The following is a 21,897-nucleotide window of genomic DNA, read 5'->3' as shown; positions in this document are numbered from 1 at the left end:
ATAGGCTCTTTAGAAGAAGGGGCCAGAAGGATAGCAAGATCAGATTTCCCAAGAGCGACCAGAGCCCTGAGTCAGACCTGAATCTCGAGTTTTAATGTTATTTTTATCTATTTACAACGGGCAGTAGGGGAGCATGTGCCCAGTTCACCCGAGCCAACATCCACAGAAAGTCCTTTACACAGACAAGCGAAAGAAGCCCCGCAAGCGTCGCACTTGGATCTTATTTCAATTTATTTTTAGTATTAAAAGCTACTGAAGCGAGTTACATGGATGCTCTCCCAGGCATTGGACATGGCTCCCTACCCTGTAAACATTTACTGTGCCTAGCAACTGCCTACCAAAGAGGCCGGTCCAGGAAGGCATTTTGCAATAGAGAAACGGGTTAGCTGCTTCTAGGGCCAGCATTGCAGGGGAAAGTGGTGTTGACAGGTTGTGCCTTCGGTACAACATCATAAGAAAGGCACCAACTCCCAGAAAGCCACAAGCCAAGTCAAACTGAGAGAAAACATGACAGACATCCCAACTGAGGATAGTGTCCCCTTTCCCTTACTGGTCCTGTTTATGATACCTCCTCCTATGCCTTGCTGTTTCTTCTAGCATGTCTTCTGGGAAAAGAAGCCACCATCTCGGGGAGCCTGCCTTTGCTATCCTCTAACTCTCCTGCAATCTGATGCAGTTTCCAGAGTTACCTGGGTTCCAGGGGTGCTGACCGTACCCCGGTTGTCTCTTAGGTTCGTAGTTAGCCCCTGCTGTGGCCCAGCTTCATCTCCTTTCTCAAGCAGAGGCACTGACTTAGATCCCATTTGATTCAGAACCTCCGTTCCCATATGTGACTTCCTTTTCCTTATTCTTGTCTGCATCCTCTATGCCAGCGCACCCTCTGGCCTGCTGTCCCCTAAGGAGGTGCACTTGACCCCTCTCTGGCCAAAGTCTCTGCCACAAATAAATTTCCTGAGACCCCTCAGGGAGATCCTTTCCTATGGTCCTCCTGGGTGTCCGGCCACTCTGCCTTTTTGCTTTGAAGGTTCCAGGTAAGGACAAGAGTGTCACCAAGGCAGCTTTCTAAGGCTGTGCACCACAAGAACACTTGCTAGTAGGTAGAGCCTGTCTGCCGACTTTAGAAATTGCTAGAACCTCATTGGTACTACATTGCAGAAAAAAAGCCAACAAGAAGTCATAGCTCTTCACATGAAGCCAGACTCTGGGGAAAGGCTTGTTCCGAGAGCAGGAACTCATGGCAGTCTGCAGGCGGCGGCAGGAGATTGGAGCAGAGCGGCAGGGGTTGACCACAGCAGGGGGTGTGGGTCTAGGGGAGCCCGGGAGGCCTCCACTCATTCATCCCTCCACTCATCCCTCTGCTCTATTTCCCTGGGTAAGTGGTGTCTGGCGCCATCTAAAGCCTGCCCCCTAGCTCTTTACCTCCCTACTGATCTGTTTGTGCCTGGCCACGCCTGTGAATCAGTGTTTACAGGCAACACATTTACTGGACACAGAACCCATCCTGGCAACCCAAGACCTCCTTTCCACAGGCTGGCAACTGTCATAACTCCAGAGCGGGCTCTGGCACTGGAGTCCAGGGAGGGGCTGGTCACTCTCCTATTTTCTCTTGTCTTGCGGCACCATGACCCCCAAGGGGGTTCTCTGCTGCAGGTAAGCAGGGGCCAAAGCAGGTGGGACCTCAGCCTTCTATTTCTATTTCTCTGCAGGCCTCTTACACAGTTGTTAGGATGCTGGACTCCTCAAGTGCCGATCAGATGACCCGGCTGACGTTGCGACTCCTGGAACAGGTAAGACAGAGCCTACCTACTGCTGTGCTCTAACCCGTAGTTCCGATCTCCTGCCTCAAAGGCCGGAGGCAGGCTGTGCCTACCAGCAAGCATACTTCTGGGACACATCCCTATAAAACTCCTGTACCTGCAGGCTCGTGTTTAAAGGGATGCTGACTGCTTCCTATGGAGATGCAACCAACATCCTGGTTGGAAAAAACCTGGTCATGCCCACCCAGTCTTCTCTACCTTCTCAACAATCTATGACATTCTGAGTGATCCGTGACCAACAAGAAATCCTTGTCCTTGCAAGAAAAGATGCATAGGGCCCATGGGGACTCACACTGCCCATGGGCAGCTTCTCCATATGCTCTGCCTGCATTATTCCTCTTCTACTTCCTACATATTACCAATCCCGAAACCCCTAGTTCAAGGCCCCAGTGGCCCTGGATACAAACCAAGGGTAGTCTCTGCAAGGGTTGCTACTCAGAAATATGTCTGGAGTATCCCTCTTGGGGTCCTTCAGGGTAACCCTTGGGATCCATAAAAGTTCCCTCTTGGGACCCACCAGAGTGTCCCCTTTGGGTCCCAGCAGGGAAACCCCATGGGGTCCATCAGTGTACCCCTTGTTGTGCACCAGGATGCTCTACTTGTATCTCATCAGATCATCCCTTGGGGCCCCTCAGGGTATCCCCTTTGGGTTTAAGATGGCTAGCATACATTATGTTCGAGAACACGACCAGAAGAACCCTTAAGAGAATGGTGACCCTTGCTCCATCTACCAACTCGAAAACTGCTTCTTGCCCTCCGTACTTCCTTTTGGGTGCTGACCACCCCCAGAGCTTTTGGAATATCTGCTACATAGGCGGGTGGGCTGTGCAAACTCTACTCACCAACCTGGAGCCAAGTCCCCATCACAGATTCTTCCTTACAGATGCTGGAACAGGAACGAGAAAGCATGGACAGAGCAGGTAAGTGTTCTAAGATGCTTGGGCACATACAGGTAGGAAGGAGAACCAACCAGAAGAGCGGCAGGCAGAGCAGGCCCTGGCTTTTGTTTTTACCTGTAAAACAACATACACGCATGCACAAACACACATGCACGCACGCACAAACACACACACACATGCACAAACTCACACACGAACACATACACACACATTCGCAATCACACACGCATCTGCATACATACACACACACATATACAAATACACTCACACTGGCAAGCACACATGCTGACCCCTTAGCCAGCTGGCTCTTAGAGGGAATGTATCTTGTCGCTGAGAAAATGTAGGCACAGAAAGGTCAGGTAACAAACCTCAGATTGCTCAGTGCAGAAATTGTCCCAACCAATTAATTCCAGGGATGTGCAGAGCCTCAGTCTTATCCTTCTCAATACCTGGGACCGGAATATAGGTTTATGGACATCTGAATGGGGATCCGAGGCTAGAGGAGCATATCTTATTCTTTAGAACATGGAATATTCATGGCTCTGGGTAACTCTGGGAACACTGAAGGCAACTAGCTGAACCTGGGAGCCTCAAATCTAGATGGAAAATGACAAACCAGGCCACATGATCCAGGGGACCTACACACAACCCAATAGCCACAAATGTGCCAGAGGGCATCCCAGGTAAAGCTTCCAGAGAAGCCAGCCCTGGCATCACAAATATCCCAGTTCCAGTAGAATGTCAGGGCAAGCCAACCCCTTTCAGAGCTTTCTCTGGAGTAAGACCCTCTCCTCCACCACATTGGTGAGCATGCTTGTCTTTTGTACAGCTTAGGGCCAGGGCTATGGAGACTAGAGAGATCTGTTCTACTGACTTTCAGTGCCTTTCAGAACCAAGAAGATCCACTGGGCTGACTCTAACCAAGCCTTCCCCTCTCTACCCTCCCTAGCCCTGGTCCTTCCTTCTTTGGGATGGATGTTTATGACAGACCTGAGCTCAGGAGGCTCCTAGGCTGTTCCTAGGGTGCAGGAAAGTTGGGGCACTCTACCAGAGCCAGCAGCCAGAATATTTCTCAGTGATGTGTGCCTTCTCCACCCAGGACAACAGAAAAAGCCAGACACTGCCCTGCAGAATGCTTTGAGGAGAAGGAAGGACCTTCTACAGAGACTCTGGGTAGGCCTGCACCCTCAGCCAAGCCTGGGCCTGACTCTCCGTGGGCTAATACACTGGCTCGGAGACTCCAATTAATGCCTGTCTGAACTCCTGAGATCAATTAGCTAATGTTTACACACTGGGGGCTGGTAACTGAATGGTGAGCATTAAGAGACTAACACTCCCAGCCCATCACTTCCCTGAGGAAATTAGAGGAGGTAAAGGGTCAGGTATAGGCAGTATGTGAGCTTAGAAACTGCTTAGCCCACTGCCACAGAGCAGGCAATGAGCCAAGGTCCATTGCCATAGGGCATGGAGCTCACATAAACTAAACTGGCCAGCAGCAAGAAGAGACCATGCCTAGAAGCATCTGTATGGGTGTTATCCCCACAATCCCCTTAGACACGAGAAATGCTCTTTCTGCATTGGACAGATGCCAAAATGCGTGAAGAACCATTAGATTGTTGGCTGGGAAACAGCAACAACCGGAAACTCATTACAAGTATTTGGTATATGCTAAGAGAAGCAGAATTTCCAAATATTTACCAAGGAGTATTATTATTTTTTTAAAGTTTATTTGATTTTTTTATTTTATGTGCACTGTTGTGATCCCCTGCAACTGGATCTTCAGACAGTTGTGAGCTGCCATGTGGGTGCTGGGAATTGAACCCAGGTCCTCTGGAAGAGCAGTCAGTGCTCTTAACCACTGAGCCATCTCTCCAGCCCCACCAAGGAGTATTATTGAACTTGGGGTCACAACCTGTGTCCCAAGTTCAGCTTGGCCATTCATTCTCAATAAGCCAATTAAAAGTCAAATTATCAGTGGAAAGCAGAAAAAAATGATTTATTCATTATGATCACATTGAGAAGAGAGACAAAGAGATCCCTAATTCCAGGGTCCACACTGAACATTTGGGTGCCATAGTCTCTGGCAGGGATGAGGATAGGAAAAGCATACTGGTTAGAGCCTGTTCACCCAGTGAGGTTCATAGGTCTCTGCTGGTGGCTTTATAACCAACAGGCTGCCGATCTTTTAGGAACAGCAGTTGGTGAATGAGCACTCCCCAGTCCACGCCTGGAGGAGGGCACAGGAAAGAACCATGGCGCCAGCCCTGAACCCAGAGGTGCCTCCCGTGAATGTCTTCCCTGCTGCCTCCCCGCCTTTGCCCCGACCCCCAGAGCCACCAAGGATCATCCAGCACCCGGTAGGATTCCTGGGTCACAGCAGCTTCTAGCGGGGTAGGAGGGTCAGAACTGAGAATTCAGAGCAATGCAGAAGTACACTGTGTTGCCCGCAGTCCGTCCAGTCAGGGAGGCCAGAGGCAATTCTCTCTCTTCCCTCCAACGTACAAGGAGGGAGGCCGAGGACTCTCCCATGTCTTTTCCAGGGGTCCCAGCAGGATGCCAGTGCTCTGGAGAGGCTCACTCTGTTCAGAGCCAATAGCAGCTTCATTTGCTGCCCATGGCACCATAGGTTGCCCAGGGAAAGACTGGAGGACTGGCGTGGGGATGGCTACCCTCCCAGGACAGACTCCTACTAGACCAACCTAACAGTTGCATTGGAAGGACTGGGGGAGTTTAGCCCCAGTGGGCCCTGAATTCACAGCCTTTTGATACTTCTCGGTGACTCGGGATGTTTGAGACCCTGGCTTAGGGACAGAGCTACAAACAGCAGAATATACCATTCTGTGTGGCCCCCACACAGCATTCTGAGTCACAAGCAAAAGAAACTCAAGCATCTTAAGCAAATGATAGTTATTTTTTAATTGTATGTATAATTAGTGTGTGCATGTGATGCATCTATGGCGCACACGCACCACAGTGCGTATGTGGAAGTCAGAGCCAATACTATGGAATGGGTTCTGTCCTTCCACTGTGATATGGGTTCTGGGGATCAAAGCCAAGTAGCCAAGCCTCTTGCTGAGTACCTTTATCTACTAAGCATCTCGCTGGCTCAGAAAGAATGTTCTTAAGCAGAAGGGGTAAGAGGCTCAGGTGAGGCCTTTGGGATCAGTATGAGGGAATGCAGGAACGAGGAGAATAGGCACAGAAGAAAACATTCTAGACATGTTAGTGACCTGGAAGACATCTTCCCTATGGGCAGGAAAACTGGCAGCATCACTTAGCAGAGGGTATGGATCCCACAGAACTCCCTTTGCTGGTGAGCTATCTGTACCCGGGTTCCAGATGTTCCAGCCCATGTTTCTACCTGCTGTCAGGAACATCGTGTTTGTGCGGCACACGCCTTTAATCCCAGCACTCGGGAGGCAGAGGCAGGCGGATCTCTGAGTTTGAGGCCAGACTGGTCTATAAGAGCTAATTCCAAGATGGGCTCCAAAGCTACAGAGAAACCCTGTCTCGAAAAATCACAGACACAGACACAGACACAGACAGACAGACAGACAGACACACACACACACACACACACACACACACATACACACACAAAGACAGGGTCGGTCTCACTGTATATCCTTGGCTAGCCGGAACTCACTCAGGCTGACCTCACCGTATAGACCATGCCTCCTGGCCCTGCCTCCCAAGTGCTGAGATTAAAACCATGCACCACCACCTGTTGGTTTCATGTTCTCACATGTCTTCAGGCAAATAGAGGAAAAACACGTTGTAACACAGGAAGACACAGTTCAATTTTCATGAAAAAGTTACGGGTTAGGATGCATGTTGATGTCCGTCTGTGGCTGCTCTCATTTTTAACAACTGAGCCCACGTGGCCCATGAGCGCTAATTCACTACATCTCTGGGTAAAAACTCCCAAGTCTGGTCTAGGCCACTGACTCTGAATAGAAAGAAGAGGCAAGTTCATTCAAGACTTGCAACGAGGAGTAAACAGTTCTTTCTGGTGTTTGCTTGAAATTGCTACTTATTTACCTCACTCAGAAGAGAAACCAGAGGCTAAGAGTGCACAAGGTTGACATTCCTGTCCTATGTATGGAGAGCTGTAGCAATCAGCAAAGCTGGGAATGGCACTACTATAGACCAGCCGCTGGAAGAGACTTGTGAACACCCGACTTTCATCAAGCAGGTTTACCCTAGACTCTCTACACCATGAAATTCCACCATACTCCTCTTAAAATGCATAAATGTTAACAGACTGGACACATCAAATGTTAAATCTATTAAAGCAAAATTAACCAGGCATTAACTACCTTCCTGAAGGTAGGAAATATGAGAATCATTAAAAATATCATGTACATGCTGCATGCTGTGGTATATATTTACATCTTTTTTTTTTTTTTTTTTGGTTTTTCGAGACAGGGTTTCTCTGTGGCTTTGGAGCCTGTTCTGGAACTAGCTCTGTAGACCAGGCTGGTCTCGAACTCACAGAGATCCGCCTGCCTCTGCCTCCCGAGTGCTGGGATTAAAGGCGTGTGCCACCATCGCCCGGCTATATTTACATCTTATACTCTGTAGTCAGAGGCAGAAAGACCAGTAAGTTCAAGGCCAGTCTAGTCTACTTGGTGAATTCTATGCCAGGTGGAGCCACACAGGGGGACCTGGCCTCAAAAACAAAACAAAACCAAATCCTAACCAGATGTAAAAAAAATTCTATGCAATTGTTTATTTAACTTACAGTGTTAATCATTTAAATTTCTCTTCAGATGGATGATAGATGGGGGGATGGGTGAATGGGTGGGTGGATGGGGTGGATAGGTAGGAGGACAGATAGATGGAAGGGGTGTGTAGACTGATAACTGACTGGGTGGATGGATAGTCAGTTAAGTGTGCAGATAGATGGATGGAGGAGCCTTGTGAAGTCTGTACATTCACATAGCTAACCAACTGGCCTTCTTAGGTCCCGCAGCCTCCTGCCACCATCATTCAGCAGCTACCCCAGCAGCAGCCACTGATTGCACAGATTTCTCCTCCTCAGGTCTTTCCCACTCAAAGATCGGGAAGTATCAAGGAAGGTGCGTATGTGTTCTACATTGCTATTACTTTATTTTTTTAATATTTATTTATTTATTATGTATACAACATTCTGCCTCCATGTATGCCCACATTCCAGAAGAGGGCACCAGATCTCATTACAGATGGTTGTGAGCCACCATGTGGTTGTTGTGAATTGAACTCAGGACCTCTGGAAGAGCAGCCAGTGCTCTTAACCACTAAGCCATTTCTCCAGCCCATTGCTATTACTTTAGGGTTGTGAAATTATACACTGAAAGGAAAAGTGTAGCATGATTAATAAAAACCCAGAGACAGATTCTGGGGTCCAACCTGAAGGTCAGAAAAACAAAACAGCCAGTCATTGGCTCTTCCCTCTACCTCAGTCTGAAATGGCAATCCTGCCTCCAGGAATCTCAGAATGAGACTGTGTGTGAGAGCTGCCCCCTCCTGTCTTATAGTACTCTCTAGGGCTGGGATTGAAGGTGCACCACTACCACCTGGTTTCTATGGCAAACTAGTGTGGTTACTGGGATTAAAGGTGTGTGTCACCAATGCCTGGTCTGTAAGGCTGACCAGCGGGGCTTTTTTTTTTTTTAACTCTCTGATCTTCAGGCAAGCTTTATTTATTAAAATACATATAAAATATCACTACAGGAAAGTATTTTTGTAAGTAGGTGTTGTGTGATACTTTTCCTGGTGAGGTGCAACAGAAATATCTATTCACACCAGAAGGAGAACCAGTAACAGACAAAAGTAACAATACCACTAAAGTCTAACTTGATGAATCAATGAGTTTATTGGAGTTACTTACAGACACCTAAAAGGACAGCCAGATCACCAAAAGTTCATCCCAGGGTGGGTAATGACTCATGAAAGCTTGGATCCCAGAGCTCTAGAAATCAGTAGGTCAAAGAGTCTCTTCTGGGCAGCTTGGCTGGTCTGAGCCCCTCAGCAGTCCTTACTGCTCGCGTAACTGTGGAAGGAGGTACTTTGTGTATCTAGCACATTTTGAAGACTTCCTGAGACTTGTGAGTTGTTTACTTTCTGCTTCTGTTGGGCTTTGATCTGTTGGAGGCTTGTATGAACTAACAGAGGATTAGATGCCTTTTCTGGAGGCTGGGGGCTGTAGGAGCAGGTAAGAAACAGCTTTTCCAGGCAAACAGAAACCCACTTCACAAGGTTTGTGAGGAATGTTGAGTGTTTAGCATTGGTCAGAGGCCAGATTGAATTGAGCCCAGATTGTCCTTTAGAGGAGTTGAGATCTGACACTTCCTAAGCAATTCTTTGAAAGGATTTTTGTTCTGTGTCTGCGTGTTTTGCCAGCGTGTATATCAGTGTGCCATGGTCATGCATTGCTCTCAGAGGCTAGAAGAGGGCATCAGGTCTCCCGGAAACTGGAATTACAGACGATGGTTAGCTCTCATATGGATGCTGGGAATCAAACCCATGCCCTCTGAAAGAACAGACAGTGCCACTGAGCTTTCCTAACCACTGAGCCATTTCTCCAGGCACGTGTTTTATTTTTGATTACATTTATTTAGCCATGGGGGCGGGAGTGTATTCATATCACATTGTACAAGTGAAGGCCAAATGGAAAGCCAGGCAGGTTACCTTGGTGACATCAGACTCAATAATAATTCCAATACAATTGTTCTTTGCTCTCTGGAAATAGAGAGCATAGTCAAAATAACTCCTATAAAAGACCATAATTCCTTCATACTCAAATCCAAAGATAAGAATTTATTTATTTATTTATTTATTTTTGGTTTTTCGAGACAGGGTTTCTCTGTGGTTTTGGAGCCTGTCCTGGAACTAGCTCTTGTAGACCAGGCTGTTCTCGAACTCACAGAGATCCTCCTGCCTCTGCCTACCGAGTGCTGGGATTAAAGGCGTGTGCCACCACCGCCCAGCCTAGAAAAGAATTTAAAAGCCTAGTTTGAGCCATTACTTTCTCCTCAGCACTATATAAACCAGGTACAGTTGCTGTGGGATAATGCTCTTGTACCCTGTAAAGATTTGTCAATCGTAATAAAATGGTTTAATAAAATGCTGAAAGGCCAGTAGCCAGGCAGGAAGTATAGGTGGGGCAACCAGACTAGGAGAATTCTGGGAAGAGAAAAGGCAGAGAGTCAGTTCCCACTCAGACAGAGATGAAGCAAGATGAAGATGCCACACTGAGAAAAGGTACCAAACCACATGGCTAAACATAGATAAGAATTATGAGTTAATGTAAGTTGTAAGAGCTAGTTAATAATAAGCCTGAGCTAATAGGCCAACCAGTTTATAATTAATATAAGCCTGTGTGTGTTTTGTTGGGACTAAACAGCTGTGGGACTGGCAGGACAGAAACTTCTGTTTACAATAGTGACATATCTGTAATCCCAGTACTTAGGATCTAGAGGTAAGAGAATCAAAAGTTCAGAGTTATCCTTGGCTACATAGTGAGTTTGAGGTCAACCTGGGCTACATGAGATACATGAGACCTTTTTCTTAGAAAACAAAAAAGCAAAACATCAAAACCAACCCAACAGCCAGGCTTCATGGCACACACCTCTTCCTCTCTTTCTCTCTCTCTTTTATTTTTTGAGACAGACTTTCTCTGTTCTCTGTAGGTTTCTACAGAGCCTGTCCTGAAACTAGCTCTTGTAAACCGTGCTGACCTCGAACTCACAGAGATCCACCTATCTCTGCCTCCTAAATGCTGGGATTAAAGGTGTGCGCCGCAACCACCCAGCAGACCACAACAACTCTTATAAAGGAAAACATTTAATAGAGTGTCTTATAGTTTCAGAGGTTTAGTCTGTTTATCATCATGGTGGGACATAGTGTCATACAAGCTGACATGGTGCTGGAGAAGGAGCTGAAAGTGGAGAAAGCTACATCTTGATCCCACAAGCAACAGGACATGATCTGAACTAGGCTGTATCTTGAGCATAGGAGACCTCAAAGCTCGCCCCCCACAGTGACACACTTCCTCAAAGGCCATACCTACTTCAACAAGGCCACACCTAATAATGCCACTCCCCATGGAGCTTATGGTAGCCAATTACATTCAAACGACCACAGATGCACACTACAGTGGTGTGAATAAAATGGCACTGTTGACCACAGCAAACAATTAAGAACAATTAAGAGGGTTTTTTTTTTTCGAGACAGGGTTTCTCCGTAGCTTTTTGGTTCCTGTCCTGGAACTAGCTCTTGTAAACCAGGCTGGCCTCGAACTCACAGAGATCCGCCTGCCTCTGCCTCCCGAGTGCTGGGATTAAAGGCGTGAGCCACCACCGCCCAGCTTTAAGAGGGTTTTTTTATTGTTTGTTTTTGTTTTACTGAGTGTTTCTCTGGGTAACTCTGACTGTCCTGGAGTTAGCTCTTGTAGACCAGGCTAGCTTTGAACTCACAGAGATCTGCCTGCCTCTGCCTCCCAAGTGCTGGGATTAAAGGCGTGCTCCATCACCGCCCAGCAAGAGTTGTGTTTTTTTTTTCTTTTTTCTTTTTCAAGACAGTGTTTCTCTGTGTAGCTTTGGAGCCTATCTTGAAACTTGCTCTGTAAATCAGGTTGGCCTCAAAATCACAGAGATCCACCTGCCTCTGCCCCCTGAGTTTTAGGATTAAAGGCACATGCCACCACTGCCTGGTGCCTGTTTTTAACAAACATAAGGAGCAGTCAGTTTTAGAGCAGAGACTATCATCAGGTGCCAACATATGAATAAGCCCTGACTCTCCTTTCAGACATGGTAGAGATGATGCTAATGCAGAATGCCCAGATGCACCAGATCCTCATGCAGAACATGATGCTCAAAGCCCTGCCCCCTGGGCCCACAGGGTCACGTGCCACTACCCTCCAGGTAGGTTTGGGGGCTGAGATTCGTCATTGGCTGGGGGCGGGCTTGCTCCTGGGTACCTGTGCATGCATCTCTGGCTTGTGGGTATGTGGTGAAGGTGATGGGGAGCAGGTAAGGTAGCTGGGGCACAGAGAACTCCCATCACAGTCTGCTGCCCTTCTCACCAATCTGGGCCCAGGCATAGGGAAAGGATGCTGCCGTCCTGACCTGGCTGTGTACTCTGCCAGGACCCACGATGGGCGCACCACGGAGTCTTGCGAGCTGAAAAGCAGAAGCCACCCCCAGTGCACCACCACCACCACTATGCACCCCCTGCCCCGCTGCAGGCTGCCTCCACAGCTGGCGCCCCTTCGGGATATCCGGGGTGGCCTCCAGTGGTGGCAGCTACCACCCTCCCACATGCAGCCAGCTTCTTGCCCACTGTGAGCCACCTGACTGAGCCAACTACTTCCCATCCCAGCTACCCGTAGCACATACGCCTGGAGGGAGAAAGCTAGTGTTTTGCAGCAGGTAAGTGGAAGGATGGGCCTGGCCACCTCTCCTCCATGTATGCCAACAAGCACACACATCCTGTGGTCAAGCCAATGCACTGTGGCAGATTGGAAGGAGCCAGAAAAAAAGTCAGCTGCAGGTCTCAGCACCAGTTGTCAAGCCTGTGGAGCCTGTCACCCCTGGGAAGGCTATGCCTTAGATCTTTGGGCAGTCCAGCAGGTCTGGTCCCATAAAGTGTCCTTCAACTCAGCCCAGGTCCCACAGCACCCCTCATTCGACACCCTTGATTTTCTCACAGAGCTGCACTGAAAACCATGCTGCCTTTCCAGGTGTGTCAGGCCATTCGCCTATCTCAGTAAGCATCATGGTCTTCTAGGCTTGATTACTCTCCATGGCCATCTGGGAAAGCTAGGAGACTGAGGCCTCACCCAGGGGAAACACAAACATTTTATTATGAAAGACTTGTTAGAAAAACAGTTCCAGATCAGAATCCATCATTACAGCTGCAAACCCATTTTAACATTCCTGTGGAAGGTTGCAGTAAGAGTAAAGTGAGGCCGGAGACATAACTCAGTGGCAGACAGCTTGCTGAACACAGGTGAGGCCCTATGTTATGTCCTTGATGTGTTACACCTGCCCACTCACAAACCAAGAGAAAGACCTGATGATCATGCCTGGAGTGATCACTTCATTCCAATGTGAGAGAAGCAAGCTGAAGAATGTGTGACATGCTTTCTTTTCAAATATCCAGGGTCAACAAGATTGCATAGTAGTTAAAGGTGCTCGCTGTAGTCAAGTCTGATAACTGAGTTTTAGCCTCAGGACATGGTGGGTGGGAGATGGGGAATGAGGACCAACTTCTGCAGGCTGTCACTCTTGCCTCTACGACTGCATTGCATTGCTGCATTGTGGTGTGCATACACTCCAACACCATCGCTGATTAAGTGCAATTCAAAATAAAATAAGGAGCTGGGCACAGTGGCACACACCTTTAGTCCCAGCACTAGAGAGGTGGAGGCAGGCAGATCACTAAGATCGAGGCCAGCTTGGTCTACATAGTTCCAGGACAGCCAGAGTTGCACAGAAAAGCCCTGTTTCGGAAAACAAGAAAGTGCTGGAGAGATGGCTCAATGGTTAAGAGTTAAGGCCATTTGGTGCTCTTGAAGAAAACCCCGGTTCGGGCTGGAGAGATGGCTCAGAGGTTAAGAGCATTGCCTGCTCTTCCAAAGGTCCTGAGTTCAATTCCCAGCAACCACATGGTGGCTCACAACCATCTGTAATGGGATCTGATGCCCTCTTCTGGCCTTCAGGCATACACACAGACAGAATATTGTATACATAATAAATAAATAAATATTTAAAAAAAAAAAAGAAAACCCCGGTTCAATTCCCAGCACATGGCAACTCATGTCTGTAACTCAGTTCCAGGGGCTTTAATGTCCTCTTCTGATTTCCATGGGTATCAGGCAAACACATTGTACACAGACACACACACAAGTAAAATACTCATACACATAAAGTGTTAAAATCTTAAGAACAAGAAACACGTGTAAGTTATGAACATGTGTGGCCTGCAGGCTGAGTAAATATGGATGGATTCGGGCGGTGGTGGGGCACGCCTTTAATCCCAGCACTCGGGAAGCAGAGGCAGGCAGATCTCTGTGAGTTTGAAGACAGACTGGTCTACAAGAGCTAGTTCCAGGACAGGCTCCAAAGGTAGAAATCCTGTCTTGAAAAATAAAAAAAATAATAAAAAAGAATCAAGTAATAATAAATATATAAACAAATAAATAAGGATGATTCATACACTGTCTACAAGGAATTTTTCTAAAAGCCACAAATAGCCTGGCTCGTGCCTCCTCGAGGGAGATGATCGCTTTCCCCGTCCCATCTGTACTCTGGTCCTGGTAGATTTCTTTTCACATGTGTGTGCATGCTTCCTTGATTTTCTGGTGTCTCTTTTGTTGTTTTGGTAAAATTGGCTTCCTTTTTGGTTTTGGTGTTGGTTGGTTTCTGAGTCCAGGCTGACAACAAACTTACAATCCTGTTTTAGCTTGGCTGCTGCTAGGGTTTCAGACATGTACAATCATGCCTGTCTCCTTTGTTTGTTGAGACAGGGTCTTACATGTAGACTAGGCTGACCTTAAATCAAATTCAGTGAGCTTCACCTGCCTCTGGCCTCTGAGAGCGTGTAGTGCCATCTGTAGGCGGAGACTGCTCGTTTGTTTCCCCTACTGCTCCGACCCGAATAATCACACAGAAACTGTATTAATTACAACACTGTTCAACCAATGACTCAGGCATATTTTTAGCTAGCTCTTACATCTTGAATTAACCTGTTTGTATTAATCTATGTATCGGCATGAGGCTGTGGTTTCTGGTAAGGAACCAGCACCTATCTCCTTTGGCACCTACATGACATCTCTGACTCTGCCCACTTTCTCTATGTATCTGTTTGGATTTCCCTCCTGGCTCTGCTGCACTAAGCAGAAAATTCTTTATTCATTAACCAAAGGTAATAAAACATATTCACAGCATACAGAGGGGAATCCCACATCAAGTACTGAGACTAAAGGTATGTCTAACCATGCCTAGCTTCCTAGTTGTTTTAATGGTTTTTGTTTGTTTGTTTTTTGAGACGAGGTTTATTACGTGGCTCTGGCTGTCCTGGAACTCAATATGTAGACCAGGCCGGTCTACATTCACAAGCTCTGCCTCCTGAGAGCTTGGAGTGCACCACCACCCCTGGCTTAATGTTTTGTTTTTAAAGATTTATTATTTGTGATAGTGGATTGAACACAAGGTTTTGAGCACACTAGCCAAGTACTCTTCCACTAAGTTAATATCCATCTCCTTTTTACCGTTTTGAGACAACATTTCACTGAGTTGCTCAAGCTGGCCTCAAACTTGTAATTCTCCTGTCTTGGCCTCTCTAGTAGTTGGGATCACTGGAGTGCTACATTCCACCTGCCTTTACAGATGCTATTTTCAAGTATTAAAGGAAGCTCTCATTTGCTACATTCCTCACCAAAAAGCTGGTCCCTACTTTTGAATCCTTGGATCACTACAGGTCAGAGGCAAGATGATTCAGAGTTGCCAGTTAGCCCCGTGTGGACCTTCCCTGTGACTGACCTGGCTACCACACAGTGAAGACAGTGATGTGATGTCCATGTGGATGAACAAGTCAATGCAACACACTCCCAAGAACTTCAGGGTGGTGACATCCACTTCCTACAGAACCATTTTTCAGTGTCCCTTAGGACGTGATTCCAGAGAATTTTGTTTTTGTTAAAAGCATCAATTAAAGACCTCACACAGTTTCCTTTCTTCATGATGATTTCTGACACGATATTTCTCTCATATAATTATTAGTTTGATGGCAACACATTTGATAGAACTTACATGTTTCTTTTCTTACGAATGGCCTAGAACTGCTGTTTATAATAATTAAGATAGCTTTTTTTTTTTTTTTTTTGGTTTTTCGAGACAGAGTTTCTCTGTGGTTTTGGAGCCTGTCCTGGAACTAGCTCTTGTAGACCAGGTTGGCCTCGAACTCACAGAGATCGCCTGTCTCTGCCTCCCGAGTGCTGGGATTAAAGGCGTGCGCTACCACCGCCCAGTTCTAAGATAGCTTTTTAAACAGAGCAAGAGCCAACTTGACACCTCCTTGGTACTTCCTGAAGCCAGTTTCCACTCATGGAATTGAGCTTCCGTGTGGGCCGAAGTCACCCAAGCCAGCATGACTAGCAGAGATCCATTCTGGAGGGGCAGGACTCCGTCCATCAATGTCTCCAGCTCACAGTATTCAAACATTAGTAGAGGCCCTTGGTCAGGGGCTGGAGGCTGGCTCCGGTGCAGCGATTCAGTTCCTCCAGCACCAGTTTCTCTTGGTTGTACATCTGGAACACAGCAGCACACAAGCTGATAAGAGGGCACTTCTGGGACCCTTGTCCCCAGTCACACTCCTCCCTGTACCTCCTGCAGAGGCCCCCATCTCAACACCACACAAGTCTAAGGGCAACACCCGAACAGAGACTGAAAGAGCTATGGGTGGACAGGAGCTACAAAGGAATAAGGACAACAGAGAGGGGACCCTCAAAGGGTTGGGGGAGAAGCTTGGATACCCAAGAGTACCAGGAAAGTGTTGGGAAGCGAGGGAGTGGGCAAAGAAAGGACTGGGTGGGAGCAGAGCCAGAAGGCGGTCTACTTTTAACTGAAGAAAGAACCAGTTCATTCATGGGGACTGGAGAGAGAGAGCCTAGCAGTTAAGAGCACTTGCTGCTCTTACAGATGCCCTGGGTTTGGCTCCCAGCATCCACACCAGGCAGCTCACAACCACTGTATCTCCAGTTCCAGGAGATCAATTTCCTCCTCTGGCCGCTACAGGTACCTGCACACACGGTGCGCATAGACTCATGAAGGTACAGACACATAAACAGAGAATCTTTTTTTTTAAAGTTTATTTCAAGTAATAGACTATTTGCTTGCAGATATAACCTAAGCCTATTAGATGCCATAGTGGGCTTTATAAACGTGGCTCTCATCAGCCTTTAGAAACAAAGGAAACCCGCCGGGCGATGGTGGCGCACGCCTTTAGTCCCAGCACTGGGGAGGCAGAGGCAGGCAGATCTCTGAGTTCAAGGCCAGCCTGGTAAACAAGAGCTAGTTTCAGGACAGGCTCCAAAAGCTACAGAGAAGCCCTGTCTTGGAAAAAAAATCAAAAAACCAAAAAAAAAAAAAACCAAACAAACAAACAAAAAAATCCCCAAAACCCAAAGGAACCATTACTTCATATTACCTGTAGCCAACTGATAAGGAAAGTTTTTTTTTGTTGTTGTTTTTCTATGTGTGAGGTTTTTCTAAACATTAAATATATCTTGACTCCCACCAATAATAGCTAGCATAGCTAGCACTTCAGGGAATTTAACATTTAATCTGTTTGTCCAGGTGCCTTCTTTCAGCAGAGAACTATACAAGTATCATAAGGAACCAGATACTTAAAACAGTATGTCATCTTTATCTTTTCAGACAGGGTTTCCTTCGTCGCCCTGGTTGTCCTGGAACTCAGCTTTGTAGACCAGACTGGCCTTGAACTTACAGAGATCCTCCTGCCTCTGCCTCCCTTCCCCCAAGTGCTGGGACTAAAGGTGTGTACTATACCTACTACCTCATCTTTTTAGGCCAGATGGATGGAAGCCATAGTTTCTGCTTCTTGTCATAGGGTTCATGGGGCTGGATGCCTCGAGGTTAGGGTTACATCTGTGGATAGCACATGGCCCCTTGCACAGGTATTGCCCCTACCTTTTGCCACTCGATCTCAGAGTTGTGGGTGAAGCCCAGGAGGTGACAGAGTCCATGAGTGGCTGTCACCTGTTGGAGCAAATGAGAAGTCAGCTCAGGGGATGATCTACCAGAAACCTGCCCCTTGAGGGTCACAGACTACCCTTGTAAGACTGAGTTATCCTGTGCCAGGACAATGGGGTAGCTAGTCGCTTCACTGTGCAGGAGTTAAAACACCTCAGTTCCCTCCTGTCTAGTCAAGTGCTCACCAGTGAGACTTACGTTCCAACCTCAGTTCCCCCCCTGCCTAGTCAAGTGCTCACCAGTGATCTATGTTCCAACCTCAGTTCCCCCCCTGCCTAGTCAAGTGCTCACCATTGATCTACGTTCCAACCTCAGTTCCCCCCTGCCTAGTCAAGTGCTCACCAGTGATCTACGTTCCAACCTCAGTTCCCCCCCTGCCTAGTCAAGTGCTCACCATTGATCTACGTTCCAACCTCAATTCCCTCCTGTCTAGGCAAGGGCTCCCCACTGAGCTACATTCCAACCTTAGTTCCCTTCTGTCTAAAATGGAACATTTGGGCTGGAGAGATGGCTCAGAGGTTAAGGACACTGGCTGTTTTTCCAGAAGTCCTGAGTGAAGAGGCTAAACTTAACATCAGTGAGGCCATGACAGGCTACAGAGTAACAATACTGGGACTGGGCCTCATCATTACAGTAACCAGGAAAAGCCACAGACTGTACCCTGCAGGGGACCAAACAGACTTGAGACAAACAAGTACGAGATGCTCCAGAACATTGAGAATAGCTTACCTAACCTGCATATAGGTTGCCAATTTCCTTACAGCAACGCCAGTACCAATCCCTGTTTGACCAGACTTCTGTTACCTCACTCCGGCCCAATTGGGAGTTCGAGCCCCATCTGAATCCAGAATTCCCCTACCTGCTTATCCTTTACTCCTTAAAACCCTGCCATAGCTGAGCTCAATGATCCAACTGCTGTGTCAGAACGGATGGAGGGACCAAGCTCAAGCTTGCAATAAAGGCTCTTTGCTTTTGCATAAGAACTCAGACTCCTGGTGGTCTCTGGGGGGCTCATGGTGCAGGCATAACACTAAGTTCAATTCCCGGCAACCACATGGTGGCTCACAACCATCTATAATGTGATCTGCAGGCAGAACACTATATACATAATAAATAAATCTTAAAAAAGTAAGATGAAATAATATGGAACATTTTACACAGTTCATTTAATTAGTGTGGAGCATCACTGCTTGGGACTGCACACAGGTAAAGAGAGAGTTGACTGTCCCTGGTAGGGCAATCTCTGCTATCCAATTAGAACTAAGCAGGAGGGAAGGGTGGCTTATGGTTGCAGTTTCAGATCTAGGATGCTGAGGGAAGGACTGATTGGACCAAAGAGGTCAAGACCAACCTGGGCAAAGTAATGACACCCTATCTATCTATCTATCTATCTATCTATCTATCTATCTATCTATCTATCTATTATTTTAAAATTGTATGTATGTGTCTGTGTATGTACAAATGAATACAGATGCCCTGGGAGGCCAGAAGAGGACACTGGATTCCCTGGAGCTGGAGTTACAGGCAGCTGTGAAACACCCCATGGGTGCTGGGACTAGAACTCAGGTTCTCTGGAAGAACAGTGCGTCCTATTAATCACTGAGCCATCCCTCCAGCCTGAACCTACATCTCTTAAAAAAAAAAAGTTAAGCAGCAAGGAGCGGCTAAATAGAAGGAAGGGGAAGTTGGGAACAGGGCTGACAATTGCTAATCTATAATACCATGGTACCTGTAGACACTAGCGTACCTTCTCAGCCTTCTCTATGGCTTGAGTTTTGTTAGTGAGTATATGCCATTTTGCATTGCCACTTACCGTAAGGATGTCATAGAAATCTTCGTTTTCTCTGCACTGATGGAAGATATATTCCACACCTAGAAAAACATCTCCCAAATTATAGTCATCTGGCGAGTGTGGCTGAGGAAATTCCCCTGCTTGCAGATTCTGAAAATGAGGAAAGAGAGTTGGAGGCCTTTCAAACAGTAGCCTAACCCCAAAGACTTGGCTCACTTGTCCAGCAGAGGACATGGAAATCTTGACCACAAGATGGATGCTCAGATGCTCTAACCATGTCATGGAGGATAAATACCATCAAAGAGGCCGATGGAGGGACTGCATAGTTATCACACACAATGGCCCTCACATGCTTTGATCTCATCTCATTATTCCATTTCTTTTATCCTTACCAAAGTAATTCACATTCTGTATCGTTAAGTTGGCATATGGACACAGTTACATTCTTTCCCACTTGTCTGCCTCTATTTTCTTCCTGCTAAGGAAATCACGTTACACTGTACCTTCTACATTCTTTGGATTCTCTTCTGTAGGTGTGACAGGGGTAGATCATGACATATACATTCTAAGTCTTTGTAACACTGTTAACTTTCAATTTGCTTTCCAAAAGAATTATTCCAATTTATGCGGCTAACGAAGGGTAAAGGTGTTTACATAATGTAGCTACTTGTAGCTATCACAAGGTATCTGTTGAAACTGTTTACCACTTTTTACTGTGCATTTTTCTACCCAAGCATTTACTACTGAGGTACACTTATAATTTGAAAGGCCCTTACTTGAATTCCCTGACAGCACAGAGGGAGGAAGGCAGCTCCTGCATAGAGGAATTGTGATGTTTAGGGACAGACATACTTAACGGGCATGGGTCATAGGTCATATTGCTTCACTTCTTTTGTTTTTATTTGCTTGTTTCTGAGGCAGAGTCTTGTGATTGTCTTGGTTGTCAACTTGACTATATTTGGATTGAACTACAATCCAGGAAAGGAGGGAACACCTGTGATCCAGATCTCGAGGCTGGAATACACACGATTTTAATCCTGATTTTGAAGTGAGAAGACACACCTTTAATCTAAGCCACACCATCTTCTGGAAGCCTCTATAAGAACTTGGAAGAAGCAAGGTTTTGTTCTTCTTTGCCTGCTTGTCCTCGCCCCATCAGCTGACTCCTTCACTGGCCTTGGAGTCTACCTCTTCGGGATTCCAGCGTCTACTGAGACCAGCGGAGACACCCAGCCTTGTGGGCAACTACTGAATTCTTGGAATTTTCATTTACGGGATTAGTTGGACTGCAGCCTGTAAGTCCATGACAATAAATGCCCCCAATCCCAAACACAAAGAGATTCATTCCTTACGTTCTATGACTCTAGAAAATCGTGATTGCTACAGGGTTTTTATTTTGGAGTTTTTCAAGATAGGGTTTCTCTGTATATGCCTGGCTGTCCCAGAACTCACTCTGTAGACCAGCCTGGCTTTGATCTCAGAGATCCACCTGCTTCAGCCTCCCAAGTGCTGGTATTAAAGGCACAGGCCACTATTGCCTGGCTCAGACAGGGGCTTATTATGTAGTCCTGTCTGGCCTTGAACTAACCAGGTAGACCAAGGCTGGCCTTGAACTCACAAAGCTGTGGTCGCCTCTGCCTCCTGAATAGATGGAATTAAAGGCATGTATACCAGGCCAGGTGTCAATGCATTTTTTGAAAAATTCCAAAACCATATCTGTAACTAACAGGAACTGTTCTAGAAGAAAGGTGGGCTACACGTGAGGAACATATTTTTTTTTTACCTCATGGAATGGGAAAGACAGCACGTCAGTTGGGACGTTTTTCTTCCTGTAGATCCTATTAATGTGCTGAATACGCTTGTTGTCAACACAGATGATCCCCAGGTCAAAATCCTTCACTCCTAAAATACTCCTGACCACATCCATCCTGCTGCGAAGTGGCACTCTTCTGATGGGGACCACCCGCTGCAGATTTTTAATCACCAAACTCATTTTGGGAAGAACATCCAGCCCCTTAAAAATGGTTGGAAGGAACCTGTGGTTAGAGTTCGAGAAAAGACCCATCATTTCTAGAAAGTGACAAATTATGTAAAAATACATACACACTCACAATAAAACAATCTTATTGCTGGGTGGTGGTGGCGCACGCCTTTAATCCCAGCACTCAGGAGACAGAGGCAGGCGGATCTCTGACTTCAAACTCTGATTTACAGAGTTAGTTCCAGGACAGCCAGGACCACACAAAGAAACCATCCTGAGAAACAAACGAACGACCCAAAACAGACAAACAAAAATTTTATTTGGTGGAATCTATCGGCACTTGTCAGGGAATTTACATTTACCATAGGAAACTATGAAACAGGGTAGGCTGGGCACAGTGTGCGGAATAAGGCGGTTTGGGGCAGTTGCTATGGTGTAGGACCAGGTATGGGTGAAAAGATGGGGTCTCTGTGGGTCCAGGGTCTCTCCGACACTTGGGAGGGTGGATCCACACACGAGCGTGGTGTTTCTACGCCACACAAGGAGAAATCGCTGCACACTTACCGAAGCAGGTAACGTGGGAAGCTGGGAACTAGATAGCTCGCCTGCCGGAAGATCAATAGCAGCACACCCCAGAGAGCGGAAGGAG

At 46.8% G+C, this 21,897-nt stretch overlaps 2 protein-coding genes across 4 annotated transcripts; one reads left to right on the top strand and one right to left on the bottom strand.

The window, feature by feature from the left end:
• Window positions 1-1,530: 1,530 nt before the first annotated feature.
• Window positions 1,531-20,557, top strand: C7H21orf58 (chromosome 7 C21orf58 homolog). 2 transcript variants are annotated; one of them, XM_075979918.1, is made up of 8 exons: window positions 1,531-1,787; window positions 2,701-2,737; window positions 3,816-3,889; window positions 4,906-5,073; window positions 7,683-7,797; window positions 11,507-11,622; window positions 11,847-12,129; window positions 20,189-20,557. In XM_075979918.1, the coding sequence occupies exons 1-7, from the start codon at window positions 1,728-1,730 to the stop codon at window positions 12,087-12,089; spliced, it is 813 nt and encodes a 270-aa protein (XP_075836033.1). In that variant the 5' UTR covers window positions 1,531-1,727; the 3' UTR covers window positions 12,090-12,129; window positions 20,189-20,557. The 2 variants fall into 2 exon arrangements, with proteins under 2 accessions (XP_075836033.1, XP_075836032.1); XM_075979917.1 differs by lacking the exon at window positions 20,189-20,557 and having other exon boundaries at window positions 11,847-12,138.
• Window positions 12,541-21,869, bottom strand: Ybey (ybeY metalloendoribonuclease). Of its 2 annotated transcripts, none has more exons than XM_075979919.1 (5): window positions 21,813-21,869; window positions 21,051-21,303; window positions 19,289-19,417; window positions 17,413-17,481; window positions 12,541-16,010 (listed from the first exon to the last, which is right to left on the bottom strand). In XM_075979919.1, the coding sequence occupies exons 2-5, from the start codon at window positions 21,258-21,260 to the stop codon at window positions 15,924-15,926; spliced, it is 495 nt and encodes a 164-aa protein (XP_075836034.1). In that variant the 5' UTR covers window positions 21,261-21,303; window positions 21,813-21,869; the 3' UTR covers window positions 12,541-15,923. The 2 variants fall into 2 exon arrangements, with proteins under 2 accessions (XP_075836034.1, XP_075836035.1); XM_075979920.1 differs by having other exon boundaries at window positions 21,051-21,281; window positions 21,813-21,857.
• Window positions 21,870-21,897: the final 28 nt, after the last annotated feature.

Source organism: Microtus pennsylvanicus, chromosome 7, assembly GCF_037038515.1.
Source record: "Microtus pennsylvanicus isolate mMicPen1 chromosome 7, mMicPen1.hap1, whole genome shotgun sequence".
Taxonomy (NCBI): Eukaryota; Metazoa; Chordata; class Mammalia; order Rodentia; family Cricetidae; genus Microtus; species Microtus pennsylvanicus.
Note: the sequence above shows the minus strand (reverse complement) of the source record. Positions and strands in the feature narration are given on the sequence as shown.